General features: G+C 35.7%; 1 protein-coding gene across 1 annotated transcript in view; it reads left to right on the forward strand.

The window, feature by feature from the left end:
• The window catches only part of LOC150100042 (uncharacterized), a 148,059-nt gene that overhangs the window by 82,512 nt on the left and 48,799 nt on the right, over positions 1-16,748 (forward strand). The window contains exon 2 of the mRNA XM_090402714.1: positions 15,778-16,030. Coding sequence (XP_090258840.1) covers positions 15,778-16,030 — 253 coding nt within the window. The remainder of the gene's footprint in view (positions 1-15,777; positions 16,031-16,748) is intronic.

The raw sequence follows: 16,748 nt of genomic DNA on the forward strand, positions 1-16,748 counted from the left end.
GGGATTATCCCTGGAAGTTCAGTAAAAGTATGTTTAACAGGGAGGCGAGACTAGATTTTTTGCATGGAGGGTAGTGAATTAGTAGAATATATTACCAGAGCTAGTTGTGCATACTTTGTCAGTGAATGAGTTTAGGGAGAGAGATATGGCAGACATTATGTGAATAATAGGTGGGCTTCCTGTGATTTCAGGTTCCCTGAAGATGTCTGTATAAGAATAAGAAAACATTATTTTAAAGTTGATTTTAAGACACTAAGAATATATAAATTAATTATGAATAACGTGGAGTTTACAAATAGCATAGTAGTCTCCTATTATGAGCTCCAGGAGACTCCACGTAGTAGTAATAATGATACAAAGGTGAAAAGAAAAAAGAGACTACTCTGTCAGCTATTCTTTTGTAGTAATAAATACATAATAATTCTTCTGGTGCATTAATCACTGAATAATTTCACACTAAAAATTAAAAAAAAAAAAAATACTATTCCTGCTTTAGATTTAGCCAAAGCAGTTTCTTTTGCTAAATCTGAAGAAACTACAATTATAGGCATTATAAAAAATGCTTGTAAATTGCACCCTTCTTTTTATCTGACATTTGAAATCTAATTTGTATGTGCATCTTGTGAATGAAACTAATAGAAATAACCAATAACATGTTAATGTACTACTGTACTTGTTTTAAAGGTAAGCTGTATTGTAAATACATAAGCAATAGAGTGTAATAACAGGTGGGAGTGGGGGTATTCTAGTTTATATAAAATTTGCATTTGTTGAAGAAGTGTTATGTAACTTGTGATCTGCCTGTATTTATTTTCTCAGTATGTGATTCCCTCAAAATATGCCAAGGCCTTGATACCTCCTGATTATCTTAATAGATCAGCGACTATGAGGTTTCTTATCTCTGTTGAGCTATTTCTTTCAATAATACAGCTTCTTGTTGATTTTTGCCATTAACTTTGTAGAACCATTCACTTTTTAAGTATCTCAGCAATTTTCAAGGGTGCTGGGATGTGATTGCAGGATAATCATCACCACCAAAACTCTTTATAAGTTATGTCAATAAAAACTTCGCTAGTAAGTAATTCTTGGTTAATAGTCATTCTAATTCTACTGTATGTACATGTGTGTGTTCTCTCAATTATTTGACTTTCAAATTAATGAACCCCCAATTACCTAATAACACCCTTGTACTTGTATCTATCTGATGTGCTTGTCTCAAAAACTATAAATTGTTTGAAATTATAATACAAATTAAAAATGTTAAATGATTAATAAAACATGGTAGCCAGTGATAACCATATATTTGCAGTCTTAATCATCCCCCCCCACCACAAAAAAAAAAAAAAAAAACTAACTCTAGATCGGTTGCCTTCTTTCTTTATTATCCCAATACCTGTCAGTTATTCTAAGGTCATTGCATTTTAATCACTTACAGTGAAAGGATGTTATTCCTATCCGCTATATCGGAATAACATTCTTTCACTGTAAGTGCTTGTCTCAAAAATTCATTATCAACTACTCAAACTACAACTCAAGTGAAGGCACAGTTTCTGAGTCACAGAGATATAAGGACACCAAGCGAAGAAATCAGAAAGTGGTGAGGAAAAACTTAAATCCATTACAAAATAGCAATTGGAGGATGGAAACAAATTTAGTGTCTGCAATCAAGAGAGCAGCAGTGGAACAAAGCATCCCAGAAAAAGAAGCCAAAGGCAAGGTGGATCTCACAAAGTTTGCTCATGAAGTATCTTCACGACTTTGTTTAAACAATTGGACAGAGAATTAAACAAGAATATAATTTCTTGGCATCTTTAATTTAGTTTATAATCAAGTGAAAAAACTTTAAACAACCATCTCGAATCCAGAGTATAATCTTTAAAGTTACCTATGATATAACTATAAAACAACAAAATTACATGATAATTGCACTAATAAATTTTAATGAAAGTACATATATTTTGTACTAAAAATAACAGTACATCATCAGTGTGTATAATCAACAAGAAAATCAAAGAACAGGAATACAAAGCTCTACAATTGGTTTATCAATAAAAAACAGTTGCCATGAATATTAAATGATATTTTTGATGTTTACTTAAAATGAGAATTTTCCAAACTTTTGGGAGAGAAAGAAAGGGAGACAATCATTTCGATTCAGGTTTGGCCAAAGTAAAAGGGCTTCACAACTGTTTTTGAAAAGGTGTTCATATTTAAAACTGCTTCCATAGAGAAGATGAGCTTCATTCCACAGGATACTGTGTTTAGTGTCAACACTATGCTATGCTAGACTAGACTTTTGAGGTTTCACGTATTCATTGTAGTATTGGCATTCAGTAATTCTTTTTTCCATTTTTGGGCAGACAGATAGCTGTCTGCCCAAAGTATGTCAAATTACATTCACAAGGGATCTGATAAACAGCTAAAGATAGATCTATCTATCCCAATGGTTTTAACAGGCCTTTAAGGCCCACAACCTTCCAAGCATGCTTGGATTTCGTAACCGAAATACGAGGATAGAATGGTCACTCCTATGCCTCAAGGTATTCTTGGCTGTATCCCTGTGTGTTCAAGGGGCCGGTTTGCCTGCTTGCGGGATGAAAAACACCAGATAAACTGGCGGAAAAACCCTACTGCCCGTGCCCAAGACCGGCTAACTTGGCTATGGCTGAGGAAGATCCTTCAGCTCCTCACGTCTCCGACGGGAATCGAACCTAGGACACTCCTTCCCCAGGCATATGGTTGCGAAGCGCAAAGCCACTAGGCTAACCGCGCGGACAGCTAAAGATAGAGGTGATATGTATTTTGTAGATTAACCATTTTTTGACATACTTGCACTGCCTCTGGTTCTTTATGAACAGTGTTTATCAAAAACAGATATATTCATCAAAAGTCTGCTCATCATACCTCCCAAAAATTGGTGTTATCAAAGTCATTAATTAACAGCGCATAATGTGTGCTCCTCTCCCTCAAACTTGCAACAAGAACTTCTCATTATCAAAATTTTAATTGAATTCAATGGTTAAAACACAACTCAAATCTGACAGATAATTTGACTCCTACGTTCCAGTACCTTAGGATTCTTCAACAGATTGCAGAGTTCCAATACCTTAGATTTCTGGTATCTCAAATCTATTGTAAAATTTTGAAGAAGTATCACCTTAATCTCATGTATTTTCCTATCAACAAAATTTGTCATCTGTTACCATCTACAAAAGACGAACTTTTTCCTCTGTTTTTAGCTGGTGCTTACCAGATCCCTTGTGAATGTAACGTGACATACTTTGGGCAGACAGGCTGTTCTGTAGAAAATAGAATTAATGAATGCCAATACTACATGGAATATGTGAAACTGAAAAGTCTGGTCTGGCACAGCATAGTGTTGACACTAAACACAGTATCCTGTGAGATGAGGCTCATCTTCTCTATAGAAGCAATTTTAAATATGAATACGCGTGGATAGGCTTATGTATTCGTCAAACATGTTGTAATAGATTTCACGGTATGATATGAACACAGATGGATAAGAAAATAACTATTTATTAACTTAGAAGCTAATATTTCGCTGGTATTATATCCAGCATCTTCAGAGCACGCAACACAAAGTTTGTTACAAAAGCAAGACAACGACAATCCGGTGTAACAGTGGGCTAGTATAAGTTACAACTGCAGCGTGCAACACAAGACTAAAGTCCTAATATGGCGCCATCTAGGTTAAAAAAAAAATCAAAGTTTTGAAATAGTACTCCAAATGATAGTCTTAGAAAGTTTGTAAAATAAAATAAAAGTAATAAATATTAATTTGGTCTTAGGATGACTGTCTCCCAAATCTTTGGTAGATTTATACAGCCATACTTGTTAAGGTTTGGAGTATGTTTTCAGGCTTCTGTTGATTCCAGGAACAACCTCTCTGACTTGTAGAAGCTTCTGTGCATTACTTTTGTTTCTTTCCAATTGATCCTGTGTGCAGGGGTATCCAAAGCATGATCTGCCAGACCCGACTTGCCATAGTGAAAGTGTCGGATATATTTTTTGTGTTCACCGAGGCGGATGTCCACAGTTCTTCCTGTCTGTCCGTAGTAGGCTTGATGGCAAGAACAGGGCACTTCATAGACTCCTGGATGTGATAAAGGAGTGCATTTGTCCTTAGGTGAACAGATGAGAGTTGCTAATTTTACATAAGGTTTGAATACTGTGCGTAGTTGGTGTTTGTTAAGCACCCTAGATATCTTTTCAGATGTTGCCTTTAATGTATGGGATGGTGATAGTTTTGTTGTAGTCTTCTGTGGTAGATAGAGGGGATTTCTGGGTAGCATTTAGTATGTTATCTTTCTTATGGGGATTATAACCATTGGTTAAGAAGGTGTGAAGTAGGTGAGAAAGTTCAGCAGTGAGAGCAATGTCATTGGAACAGATTGCTCTAGCTCTATGGGTTAGTGTTTTTAAGATACCATATTGTTGAGAAGGGTGATGGTGTGATTGTTTGTGCAAGTATCTCCCTGTATGTATGGGTTTTCTATAAACTGAAAATGATAAGGAAAACCTTCTGGAAGATGTGTGATCAGTGTGTCCAGGAAGGGCAGGCAGTCATTGGCTTCTAGTTCCATTGTAAAGTGGATTTTAGGGTGCTGGCTATTTAGATGCACTAAAAATGTATTCAATGTGTCTGGGCCATGTGGCCAAATAGCATCATCAACATAGCGTAGCCAGAGACTAGGTTTGAGAGTGGCTGTGTTGATAGCTAATTTTTCCAGATGTTCTATGTACAAGTTGGCTAAGGGGGGAGAAAGGGGCGAACCCGTAGCTGTCCCATCTAATTGTTTGTATATTTTCTCTTTCCATGTAAAATAACCTGCCTGTACTTTGAATTTAAATAGCTGAAATATATCTGGGGGAAATTGTGAATTTAGTAAGTTAAGTGTTTCAATCAGTGGTACATTAGTGAATAATGAGGTGATATCAAACTCACCATTAGGTCTGAAGGTGTGGTTTTCTAAAATACTTCTTAGGTGGGTAGAATTTTTAGGAAAAGAGGGAGAATTGTTTGCATAAGTGGTTAGTAATTTGGCTAAATGTTTATAATTTATATGTACGACTGTTTATACTATGTACAATAGGATGCAAAGGTGTACCTTGTTTGTGTATTTTAGGAGCACCAAATATTCTGGGTGTTTTAACATGCAAGGGTTCGAGTTTTTTGACAATTTCTTTTGGCCAGGAAGTGACTTTGTTCAGCAACTTGTACACCTTATTCTTTTGTGAGTTGGTGGGATCTCGATCTATGATTTGATGTGTAGACCAGTCTTGGAACAGTGCATGAATTTTGCTTTCATATTCTGTTATATCCATTACTACAGTGGCATTTCCTTTATCTGATTTGGTTATTGTAATGTGGTTATTATTGCGTAGTTCTTTTAGAGCTATTATTTCTTTATGTGCGATATTATTTTTGGGAGGCTTAGAATGGATAAGGATATTGACCACATCTAACCTAATATTATTGGCTATAGCTGGAGGCAAGTGGTAAATTCCGCATTCAATGGAAGCCATTATTTTGGTTTTAGGCACATCTTTAGGAGTAACGGCAAAATTGTGTCCAGGACTTAATGCACTCGTGGCCTCTTTGGATAAGGTTGTCGATGATAGGTTCACAATGACGCCATCTTGATGAAATTGTGGCTGCTGCGTAACATTGCGTTGCTGGAGGATTTCAAATTTTTTCCGGTGTCATTTTTTAACTTTAGCAAATTCTTTATTGGCTGTCGAGTCACAGATTTTATCCAAGATATCCCATAGCTCCGGGTTCAAAATGTCAGATAATATATCACGTAGTACACTGATGGAGGAATTTATTTTTGAAATTTCTCAGCGAGTAGCGTATACCTGTTCTCGTAATAGTGCTAAACTCGCTCTTTTATAAATACGTTGGGCTTTGGCTGAGTGAAACTTGTTCCTAATTTAGAAAACCACACCTTAAATAGTTCAGACCTAATGGTGAGTTTTGATATCACCTCATTATTCACTAATGTAATATTGATTGAAACAGTTAATTTACTAAATTCACAATTTCCCACAGATATATTTCAGCTATTTAAATTCACAGTACAGGCAGGTTATTTGACATGGAAAGGGAAAATATACAAACAATTAGATGGGACAACTATGGGTTCGCCCCTTTCTCTTCCCCCTTAGCCAACTTGTACATAGAACATCTGGAAAAATTAGCTATCGACACAGCCATTCTCAAACCTATGTTGATGATGTGTTTGCTATTTGGCCACATGGCCCAGACACATTGAATACATTTTTAGTGCATCTAAATAGCCAGCATCCTAAAATCCACTTTACAATGGAACTAGAAGCCAATGACTGCCTGCCCTTCCAGCACACACTGATCACACGTCTTCCAGAAGGTTCCTTATCATTTTCAGTTTATAGAAAACCCATACATACAGGGAGATACTTACACAAACAATCACACCATCACCCTTCTCAACAATGTGGTATCTTAAAAACACTAACCCATAGAGCTAGAGCAATCTGTTCAAATGACGCTCTTACTGCTGAACTTTCCCACCTACATCACACCTTCTTAACCAATGGTTATAATCCCCATAAGATAGATAACATACTAAATGCTACCCGGAAATCCCCTCTATCTACCACAGAAGACTACAACAAAACTATCACCATCCCATACATTAAAGGCACATCTGAAGAGATATCTAGGATGCTTAACAAACACCAACTATGCACAGTATTCAAACCTTATGTAAAATTAGCAACTCTCATCTGTTCACCTAAGGACAAATGCACTCCTTTATCACATCCAGGAGTCTATGAAGTGCCCTGTTCTTGCCATCAAGCCTACTACAGACAGACAGGAAGAACTGTGGACATCCGCCTCAGTGAGCACAAAAAATATATCCGACACTTTCACTATGGCAAGTCGGGTCTGGCAGATCATGCTTTGGATACCCCTGCACACAGGATCAATTGGAAAGAAACAAAAGTAATGCACAGAAGCTTCTACAAGTCAGAGAGGTTGTTCCTGGAATCAACAAAAGCCTTAAAACGTACTCCAAACCTTAACAAGTATGGCTGTATAAATCTACCAAAGATTTAGGAGACAGTCATCCTAAGACCAAATTAATATTTATTACTTTTATTTTATTTTATTTTTCAAACTTTCTAAGACTATCATTTGGAGTACTATTTCAAAACTTTGATTTTTTTTTTTTTTAACCTAGATGGCGCCATATTAGGACTTTAGTCTTAAGTTGCATGCTGCAATTGTAACTTATACTAGCCCCAATGTTACACCGGATTGTGGTTGTCTTGCTTTTGTAAATAACTTTGTGTTGTGTGCTCTGAAGAAGCTGGATATAATACCAGCGAAATAGTAGCTTCTAAGTTAATAAGTAGTTATTTAAATATGAATGCCTTTTCAAAGAAAGTTGTAAAGCCTTTTACATCAGCCAAACCTGAATTGGAATGATTGTCTCTCTCTCTCCCTCAAAAGTTTGGGAAATTATCATTTTAAGTAATCTCAGAAATAGTTTTAATATTATTTATTAATATTAATTTCTATCATGCAGCAACCATTCTTAAATATAACAGATTGTTATAAGTGCCTTGTATTCCTGTTCTTTGATTTGCTTGTTATTTACACACTGGTGATTTACCATTATTTTTAGTATGAAATATTTGTACACTCATAAAGGTTTATTACTGTGGTTATTGTCTGATTTTGTTGTTTGCTAATCCAGAGTATGTAGACTAAAATACACAAAGATGATTGAAAAAAAAATGAAAGAGTTTGAGAACAGGAACCAATCTTGGAGATTCAGTGGCAAGCCTTGAAAAAAACCCTGATTGATTCAGCCAGAGAGGAATGTGGGGAGGTTGTCTGCAAGGATAGAAAAATCAGAACTTCATGGTGGACACAGGAAGTTTAAGAGGCAGTGAAGAAAAAGAAGAAAGCATATCAAAAGTTGTTGGCAAATAAGTCAGATTGTGCTCTAAGAGAATACAGAGACAAATGTAAGAAAGCTAAACACTGTAAAACTAGCTAAACAAAAGTCATGTGAGGACTTTGGCAAGAACATAGAAAATAAATATCAAGAATGTGGTAAGATATTCTGGAGGTTGTTGAAGAAGCTTAGAAATGGAGGAAAGAGTGCTGTAAAAGGAGTTAGAGATGATAAAGGTGACATGAAAATGGGAGAAAAAGATATTCTTGAAGTATGGAGTAATTACTTCGAAAAAGTGCTAAATGAAACAAGCAGTGATAGCACAGTAGTAAAAAACACTCAACAGGCATACAGTCAGGAATACATACCCATACTTGAAGTAGAAAAAACCATCAAAGGTTTGAAATGTGGAAAGGCAGCAGGAGTAGATGATATTCGACCGAAATGCTGAAGTATGGTGGTATAAAACTTATAGTGGCTGCAATGCATAGTTCAGAAGGCCTGGACAGAGGGATGAATTCCTGATGATTGGAGTAGAGCTCTAATAGTATCCATATATAAAAAGGGAAATAAAACTGAATGTGAGAATTACAGAGGTATTTCCGTACTGAGTGTTCCTGGTAAGATTTATGCGAGTGTACTTGAGAAAGGGTCGAGAAAAATTGTGAAAGAAAAAGCCTGGTGAAGAACAAGCTGGATTCAGGCCATATAATGGCTGACAGGTTCAAATCTTCACTTTACGACAAATAGTGGAGAAATCATGGGAATATAACAAAGATCTGTATTTAAGTTTTGTCGATCTGGAAAAGGCATATGATAAGGTGCCAAGAGAGAAGCTATTCAATATGCTACAGTTATATGGTGTCAATGGGGCATTATATCAAGCAATACTTAGTCTTTATTTGAGTTGCAAGTCAGCGGTTAGAATTGAAGGAAGTACAGAAGGAAGGATGGTTTAATGTTAAATCTGGTGTGAGATAAGGATGTACGTTATCCCCTCTGTTATTCATTATCTATATGGATCACTTTATGAAGAATAGTGGTATTAAACATGATATCAGAATTGGAGATGTTAATGTATGCTCTTTGCTTTATGCGGATGATGTTATACTTCTAAATAAATCCGCTACAAGTCTGCAAGATTCTTTGACTAAATTGAATGGCTTTTGAAATAGATATGGTATGAAGGTCAGCAATAAAAAGACAAAGACAATGAAAATAGGTAGAATCGTTGAAAATGTTAACTGTCTTGTGAATGGAGAACCTGTGGAACATATAAAACATTTCAGCTACTTGGGCACGATTTTTAGTGAAGATTGTAAATTAAATATGAAAATAGACAACAGAATCAACAAAGCTAGTATGGTAGGAAGTCAATTGAATAAATTCATATGGAATAAGAGAGAAATTAGTTGGAACACTAAATTAGCTGTATACAAGACAGTGTTCAAATCAGTTTTAACTTATGGATCTGAGAGCTGGGTCAGAAGTAAAATACTTGACCAAAGACTAGAGACTGCAGACATGAGAGTCCTGAGAAAGATTAGAGGCCTGAACAGATGGCATCAATGACAATATCATATTTAAAATGAGGATATTAGGAAATAACTAGACATTGTCAGCATCCAGGAATGTGTTAGCAGAGCTAATCTCTGGTGGTATCGTCACTTAAACAGAATGGGCGAGGAAAGATTAGCAAAACAAGTGTTCTCTGCCAGGTTGGCAGGAAAACGACCCAGAAGTAGACCAAGATATAGGTAGATTGATATGGTACAAAGTGCCTTAGACAATTGAAATATAAGATCTGATAATGTTAGGGTCTTGACAAGTAACAGACTGATTTGGAGGAAAATTGTAGATAGGAAGTTAGTAATGATGTGAGTTTGTCATATCCTGTACACCCCCTTGAGGGTACATGTCAGGAATTTGATGATGATGATGAGTATTTCAATATTAAGGTGTTACACCTTTTTACTACTTGTATATGGCAAATACATGACTTCTGTATTACTTCAACCTTGGTATCTCTTCTGGGTCTGGCTCCCATTGTGATATTTTAATAATATTCATCTTTGATTCTGTAGAATAGAGCATTTCTGCTTGCTGGTAAGTTTTTGCCTGTCACTAAGTACAGCAACCAATGATATTTTGATGAGGTTACGAGGATAGTTTTGAGTCACTCATTGAGAATTAAGAGTAATCTTATAGATCACTCAGAGTTTTTGGAGAGGGAACCCCCCCTCCACCTTAACAATACCTCAAAAGTCCAAACTGGTCTGAGTAGTTGCCCTTCACATAATGCATATAATTGTACACACCTGAAAGAATGTGTGATTTGCATCATGGGATAGTAAGGCAATTAATGTGAGATCACTAGCCTCTATATACAAGTAGCATAGTCATGAAGATACTTCATGTGCAAACTTTCTTGGATTAAACAAGATTATAATTTCTTGGCATCTTTAATTATAAATTGTAATTATTCTTTATTGTTTCCAAGTATATGAGTTGCTAAAACCTATTGATCATTAGTATATTTTTTGGGTGGGCCAGCTGAGAGTTAGATAAGCTGTGCTGAAGATCAAACCAGTTTTTAGACCACTTCAGGTCATAAAGTTGCAGTAGTGTTGACAGTCGTTTTTTGTACTTGCATGTGATATTTGCATCCATCCTCATCATAAGGACTGAATGATGGACTTTAAGTATTAGAAGATACAAAAAAAAAGCAAAAAAAAGCCCCTCCCCCACAGCACTATTTCTCTCTCTCTCTCCATATATATATATATATATATATTATATTATATTATATTATATTATATTATATTATATTGGATTGGAATTTTATTATATTGGAATCGCCACCAAAATATCAAATTCACATTGGAACTTGAAGTGAACGGCGTCCTCTCCTTTTTACATTTAAAGATTACCAGGATACCTAATTATCTCAAATTTTCTGTTTTTCGAAAAACAACTCATACAGACAGATACTTACATGCCTCCTCTCATCACGTCCCTCTGCAGAAACTCGGAATTATTACCACTCTGACTCATCGTGTGAGATCTCCAATTTCAGAAGAAAATCTTCAAATCAGACTCAACCACCTCAAAAGTACTTTCTTAAACAACGACTATTCACCTCGAAGCATTTATAACCGTCTCCCTCATCTTCAACCTCGACAAGAAGATAACTCTAACCCTATTGCACACATTCTATTACTGTATGTGAGTTCTCTATCACCCAAATTGGCGAAAATTATGAAGAAATTTAATATTTAACTTTAACTTACTTCACTACCCTACCAAAACTTTGTTCTTTCCTGAGTCAACCCAAGCCAAAAAATTACAACTTCAGTTCCCAGGAGTATATAAAATCATCTGTAATTGCGGGAAGCCATATTATGGGCAAACCAATAAGTCTATCTCACTACAACTCAAAGAGCATCAACGTGATATCTCGTACAGAACCCATGCAAGCGCCCTCTCTCTAGTCATGTCCTTTTCTCTGCCAACTCTAATTTAGAAGATAGATAGACTGGAATCTTACTACATATATCCATAAATGCCCTGATGAACTAGAAAGACGCATCTTAGAATCGAAAGAAATAGTTCTGGGCCCCTCACACATGAACAGTAATTTAAGTTATAGCTTACCTGATTCACACAGTGCAGTTATTCAATTTTGGCGTTCTCGAGATAGTTCCCACTCACTAACGCCTCATGCTAGACCTGCCATGTGGACGCTAGTTCAAACTTGACTGTTGTTGTTCCTAACTTGTTTATGTAAGAAGCTTACTTTTTTATCTTCCTAATTTTTCAATTTTTTTGCGATAGTATGTACACCTGAATAAGTTGGCATTCCGACGAAACTAGTTATGTTCTAATCTAATTAAAGTTTTTGTCTTATCTCTGTGTTTCTGGTCAGTAAAATTCCAATATAAAATGTCTACAATTCAAGTAAATACACTTAATAATATATATATATATACAGGGTGTTCGGGATAAATTTGACATATTTATAATTAATTATATTTTTCCATAAGTTACATGTATTAACACACACTTCTCTTCATTTAAAAGTTTGGACCCTTCTTCATTCATATACAAGATGTCAGAAAGGATGGATAGCTGGAACCCACCTGAATCATGGAAGAGAATAACTTGTATCATGATGATTCATGCCCGCCATCAAAATAAGGATATTACGACTGCTGCCCAATGCTCCCTGAATACAGTAAAAACAATCAGGCATGAACTAGAGACTTGCAATGGTGACTACGAGGATGTAGCAAGAAGAAAGATCCCTAGCAGACGATCTGATTGCGTTCGTACAGCAGAATTCCTCGCAAATCTGCAGGAACAGGTGTTGAAGAACCCTGGCATTGGAATTCGGGCTTTGTTCGTGGAGTTGCTAACTGTAGTCAAGCCCTGGATAACAAGGGTAGCCAGTATGTATGGCAGCAGGATTCGGCCCCTTGCCACACCTCTGGGAAAAGTCAAAAATGGTTGTCTGAAAATTTCTACGACTTCACCAGTCCAAATGTTTGGCCTCCAAACTCCCCAGACCTTAACCCCATGGATTATTTTGTATGGGGCGCAGTTGAAAAAGACACCAATCGCACTTCCAGTAATACAAAAGCCCAGTTAATGGATAAAATTAAAACAGTTTTTGCGGCCCTTCCCAGGGAGACTGTAGCATCAGCTTGTTCGAGGTTCCGAAGCAGAATTGAAGCTGTGATCGATGCTAATGGTGGTTATTTTGAGTAAATCTTGTTGATAGTATTGTAATTAACTCTGCCTGTAATGTTTTTTTGTCAATTCATTAAATTTAATAGATACAAAGAAGATTTTCTTTTTCCTTACGAAACTGTCAAATTTATCCCGAACACCCTGTATATATATATAAGATAGTAGCATTGCGTAAAGGTGGCTCCAAGACAGAGGTAGCAAACTACAGACCAATTAATATATTGGGAGTGGTTAAAGTATTGGAAAAGTTGGTGAAAGGAAAAATACAACATATATATATATAAATATAATAGTAGCATTGCATAAAGGTGGCTCCAAGACAGAGGTAGCAAACTACAGACATTTAGTATATTGGGAATGATTGTTAAAGTATTAGAAAAGTTGGTGAAAGGTAATATACAACAGTGGGTGGATACTTTATAGTGGGCAGCATGGCTTTATAAAAGGGTAGTCCTGTCTTAGTCACTTATTCATATTTTATAATAAAGTGAACAGCAGAAGTGGATAAAGATAATGGCTACATTATGATAGTGCTCAACTTTGCCAAGGCATTTGATAGATTACCACATGGTAAACTATTACAAAAACTGGAGAGGATAGGGAATAGATATGAAGCTTGTACTATGGATAGATGGATCGCTGATGGACAGACACAAGACAGTAGTGTATATGGAAGAGTGGAGTCTAGGAGAATGATGGTGACTAGTGGAGGGGATATTCAGTTGTTTGCTGATGATGCAAAACTGGGAGAGCAATAATGATTGTCAATTTAATTTTGCAAAATGTAGGGTTATGCATTTTGGGTTGAAAAGGTTGCATATGGTGTATCATATTGATGGTATGGGTTTGCAGGTAATTGATGAGACTAGGGACTTGGGAATAATGGTGGACAAAGAGTTAAAGTTCAGAGGGCATATTGCAAAAGTTAGTAAAATAGCTCAATGAATTACTTGGATGTTGAAAAACATGCCAACAAGTAAAAATAAGGAAGTTATTATCCCTCTTTATAAGGTTATGATTTGGCCACATCTTGACTATCATGCACAAATTTGGTCACCTGGGATTCTTGGGGAACAGGAGGTGGTCGAAAAGATTCAGACAGGTGACAAAAATGGTGACAGGAATATGGAATATGCCATAACTCCCTACAATGATAGGTTGAAGGTTTATGGGTTACAAATTTTATTTGATATGCAGAAAAGAGGAGATGATAGAAACTTTGAAGATATTAAAGGGGTTTTATAAAATTGATGCAAGATGCAAGTGAAATTTTTCAATTTATGACAAATAGAGAACTAGGGGCCATCCATGGAATGTGGAAGTAGTGTAAGAGTGTGGTTATTAGGGATGTGTGGACCAGATTTTTTTGCACAGAGAGTGGTGTGTGAGTGGAATTGATTGCCAGAATTGGTTGTGAGTTTCTGATAGCAAATGGATTCAAGGAGAGATATGATAGGATTTGTGTACAATGAGTCTCAAGACTCCATGGAGATGCTTTAAAATAATAATAATCAGTAGCGCACTCAGGATTTAATCTTGGCAGGGGGGGGTGAGTTGAGTAGACAATTTGAGAATACACACTATGCCACTATGCATCGCATACGACCTATGACTGAGCATCTGTAATGATCGCTAATTCATAAGTAGTATAGAAATAGAAGACACAATACAACATAAATAAAAAAAATGAATTTTAATTAGGAAAAGATTTTTGGAAAATTTTCTAGTGTTTTTTTCCCTTTTATTTTTTTTTGTGGGGGGGGAGGGCACCTTCATCCCTCTGAGTGCGCCACTGATAATAATAAATTATATATATATATATTCATTTTTCTAAATTAACTGACTTAAACCCGAATTTAATTTTTCTAAATTAAATCAGTTAATTTAGAAAAATGAACATATCCCAACCCCGAGTTAATAGTACGTTTCATATATATATATATATATATATATATAAGATAAGAAAAAACAACAAAATTCACAGATGCACATTTTCGGCTCTGTGTATTTTCTACTGGTATTTCTGTGGACACTGCTCTGCTGAACTGGTAAACAGAATTTTTTTGGGTCTGTTAATACTAGAACAGCAGTGCTCTAGCACTGCTGTTCTTGTATCTCCCTTTTCAGTATAGCTGTAAACACTGAACCTGCTTCTTTTTCTCTTTTATTCTATCTACCTGTGTTCTCTAGAACAGCCTTCCTCATTAAGTGTTTTCCAACAGCTATAATCTCCAACTATTCAGAAAATGTTGCAACACAACACATGGCACTGATGTGCTATAGGTTTTTTTTTTTTTTTATCTGTAATGTATGGTTCAATTTTAAAAAAATGTACATTTATTCAGCATTATTTAAGTTTCTTAAATCCTAAAATCACAAATCATTAGTTTTAATTTGCACTTCATCTAACAGTAATCGAAATAGCACCTCTATAGCACAATTGGGAGAACAGCGGAACATTGTGCCCTTTGATTAGAAAAGATCTGGGTTCGATTCTTGTCCACATGAGAGGATCCTTATATGTGCTTTTTCAATTGAAGGTGAGTTAGCCAATCTCATACAGAGGTAGCAGGGTTTTTCTCTCAGAAACTTGGATTTTTCATCCTGCGTACAAGCAAATCAGCCATGAGGACACATGCAATAAATACTGTTGTTGTTGCTGGTGGTGATAATGAGTGGTAGATAGTGTTGATTGTAGTGGTGTCATGTGTGAGTAGAGTGTTAAGTAGTAGGATAGACAGAGAGATGTGTGTAGCAGAGTACTGCAGAGTGAAGAGTCCTTGGAGGTGTCATGCAATAATAATAATAATTATAAAATAAAACTCTTAAGTTATTCTAACTTTAATGTTAGATGGGCAACATTTTGGATGTTAGGAAAATATTTTAAAGGCCACTGAAAGTGGACTTAAGGATGTATACAGCTTGTGGGTTGCCGAAACATAGTTTTAAATTATATTTATGTTATAAATTATGAGAGTATGATTTAATAATATAAACGACTGTTAAGTTATGTTAATATGAGTGTGAACAAATATTAATATACTGTTCCTTCGTGCAGTTACAATTTATGGCCCACCATTATCTGCCCTGCTAATTCAGATTCGGCAATCACCTCCTGCTACTGCTCAAGATGGAAGTCCAATCCTTGTTGGAGAATTTAAAGAATGGCCAGACTCACTGAAACCACTCCAGTGTGGTGGTGGTGGTGAAAACAAGGAAACATCTCTAACAAATGTAGACTTAGCACCTAAAAGTAATCTTACAGTGTCCTGGCAAACTTCAAGAGATGAGGTTGGAGAAGTTGAATTTGTGTAAGTATATATATACTCTTTCATATATACACACACACACACACACACACACACACACACACATATATATATATATACACTGTCGGTGCCAGGTTATTCTGCACCCTAGGCAAAGTTTACAAGTGCGCTGCGTCCCTTATTTCATAAACTAAAATGTTTCTAATTGACATTAAACAAAATAAAATTGTCTTTCAGGTTAAATTAATAGGTAAACTAATAGGGCTTTTTTTTATTTCCTTTTTGAATTAATTTGAAAATTCTCTGTTATAATTCATTTACAAAAAAAAGTTATAAAATACCGAAATTTAATATTTTAAAATGTTAACGTTTTAAAATATTTATCTTAACTGAATTTTAAATAGCGGTAAGTTCAAATCATTTAGATAAGGAACAAAAAAGAACCAAGAGTTAAATAGTGAAATAGTATGATGTGTGAGGGATAAGGAAAAAGAATCAATACCTAAATCATATATTACTATTTAATTTTGATATTTTAGTAAAGTATGAATAAAGCATAGCTTGAAGTTTTGCACCCCTTCATGGCTTGCGCCCTAGGTGGTTGCCTTGTTTGCCTAAATGGTAGTGCCAGCCCTGTATATATATGTGCATGTGTGTGTCTTAGTCTTCTGCTCTGTAGTTCCATATGTCTCCAGGCTTCACTGAAAGATGCACCTGTTTAGCAATAGTTCATGTTATTCTTAACTGGAGAAAGTATAGA

The sequence above is a fragment of the Typopeltis vanoorti genome, chromosome 13 (assembly GCF_054136105.1).
Source record: "Typopeltis vanoorti isolate ZY-2024b chromosome 13, IOZ_Tvanoo_1.0, whole genome shotgun sequence".
Lineage (NCBI taxonomy): Eukaryota > Metazoa > Arthropoda > Arachnida > Uropygi > Thelyphonidae > Typopeltis > Typopeltis vanoorti.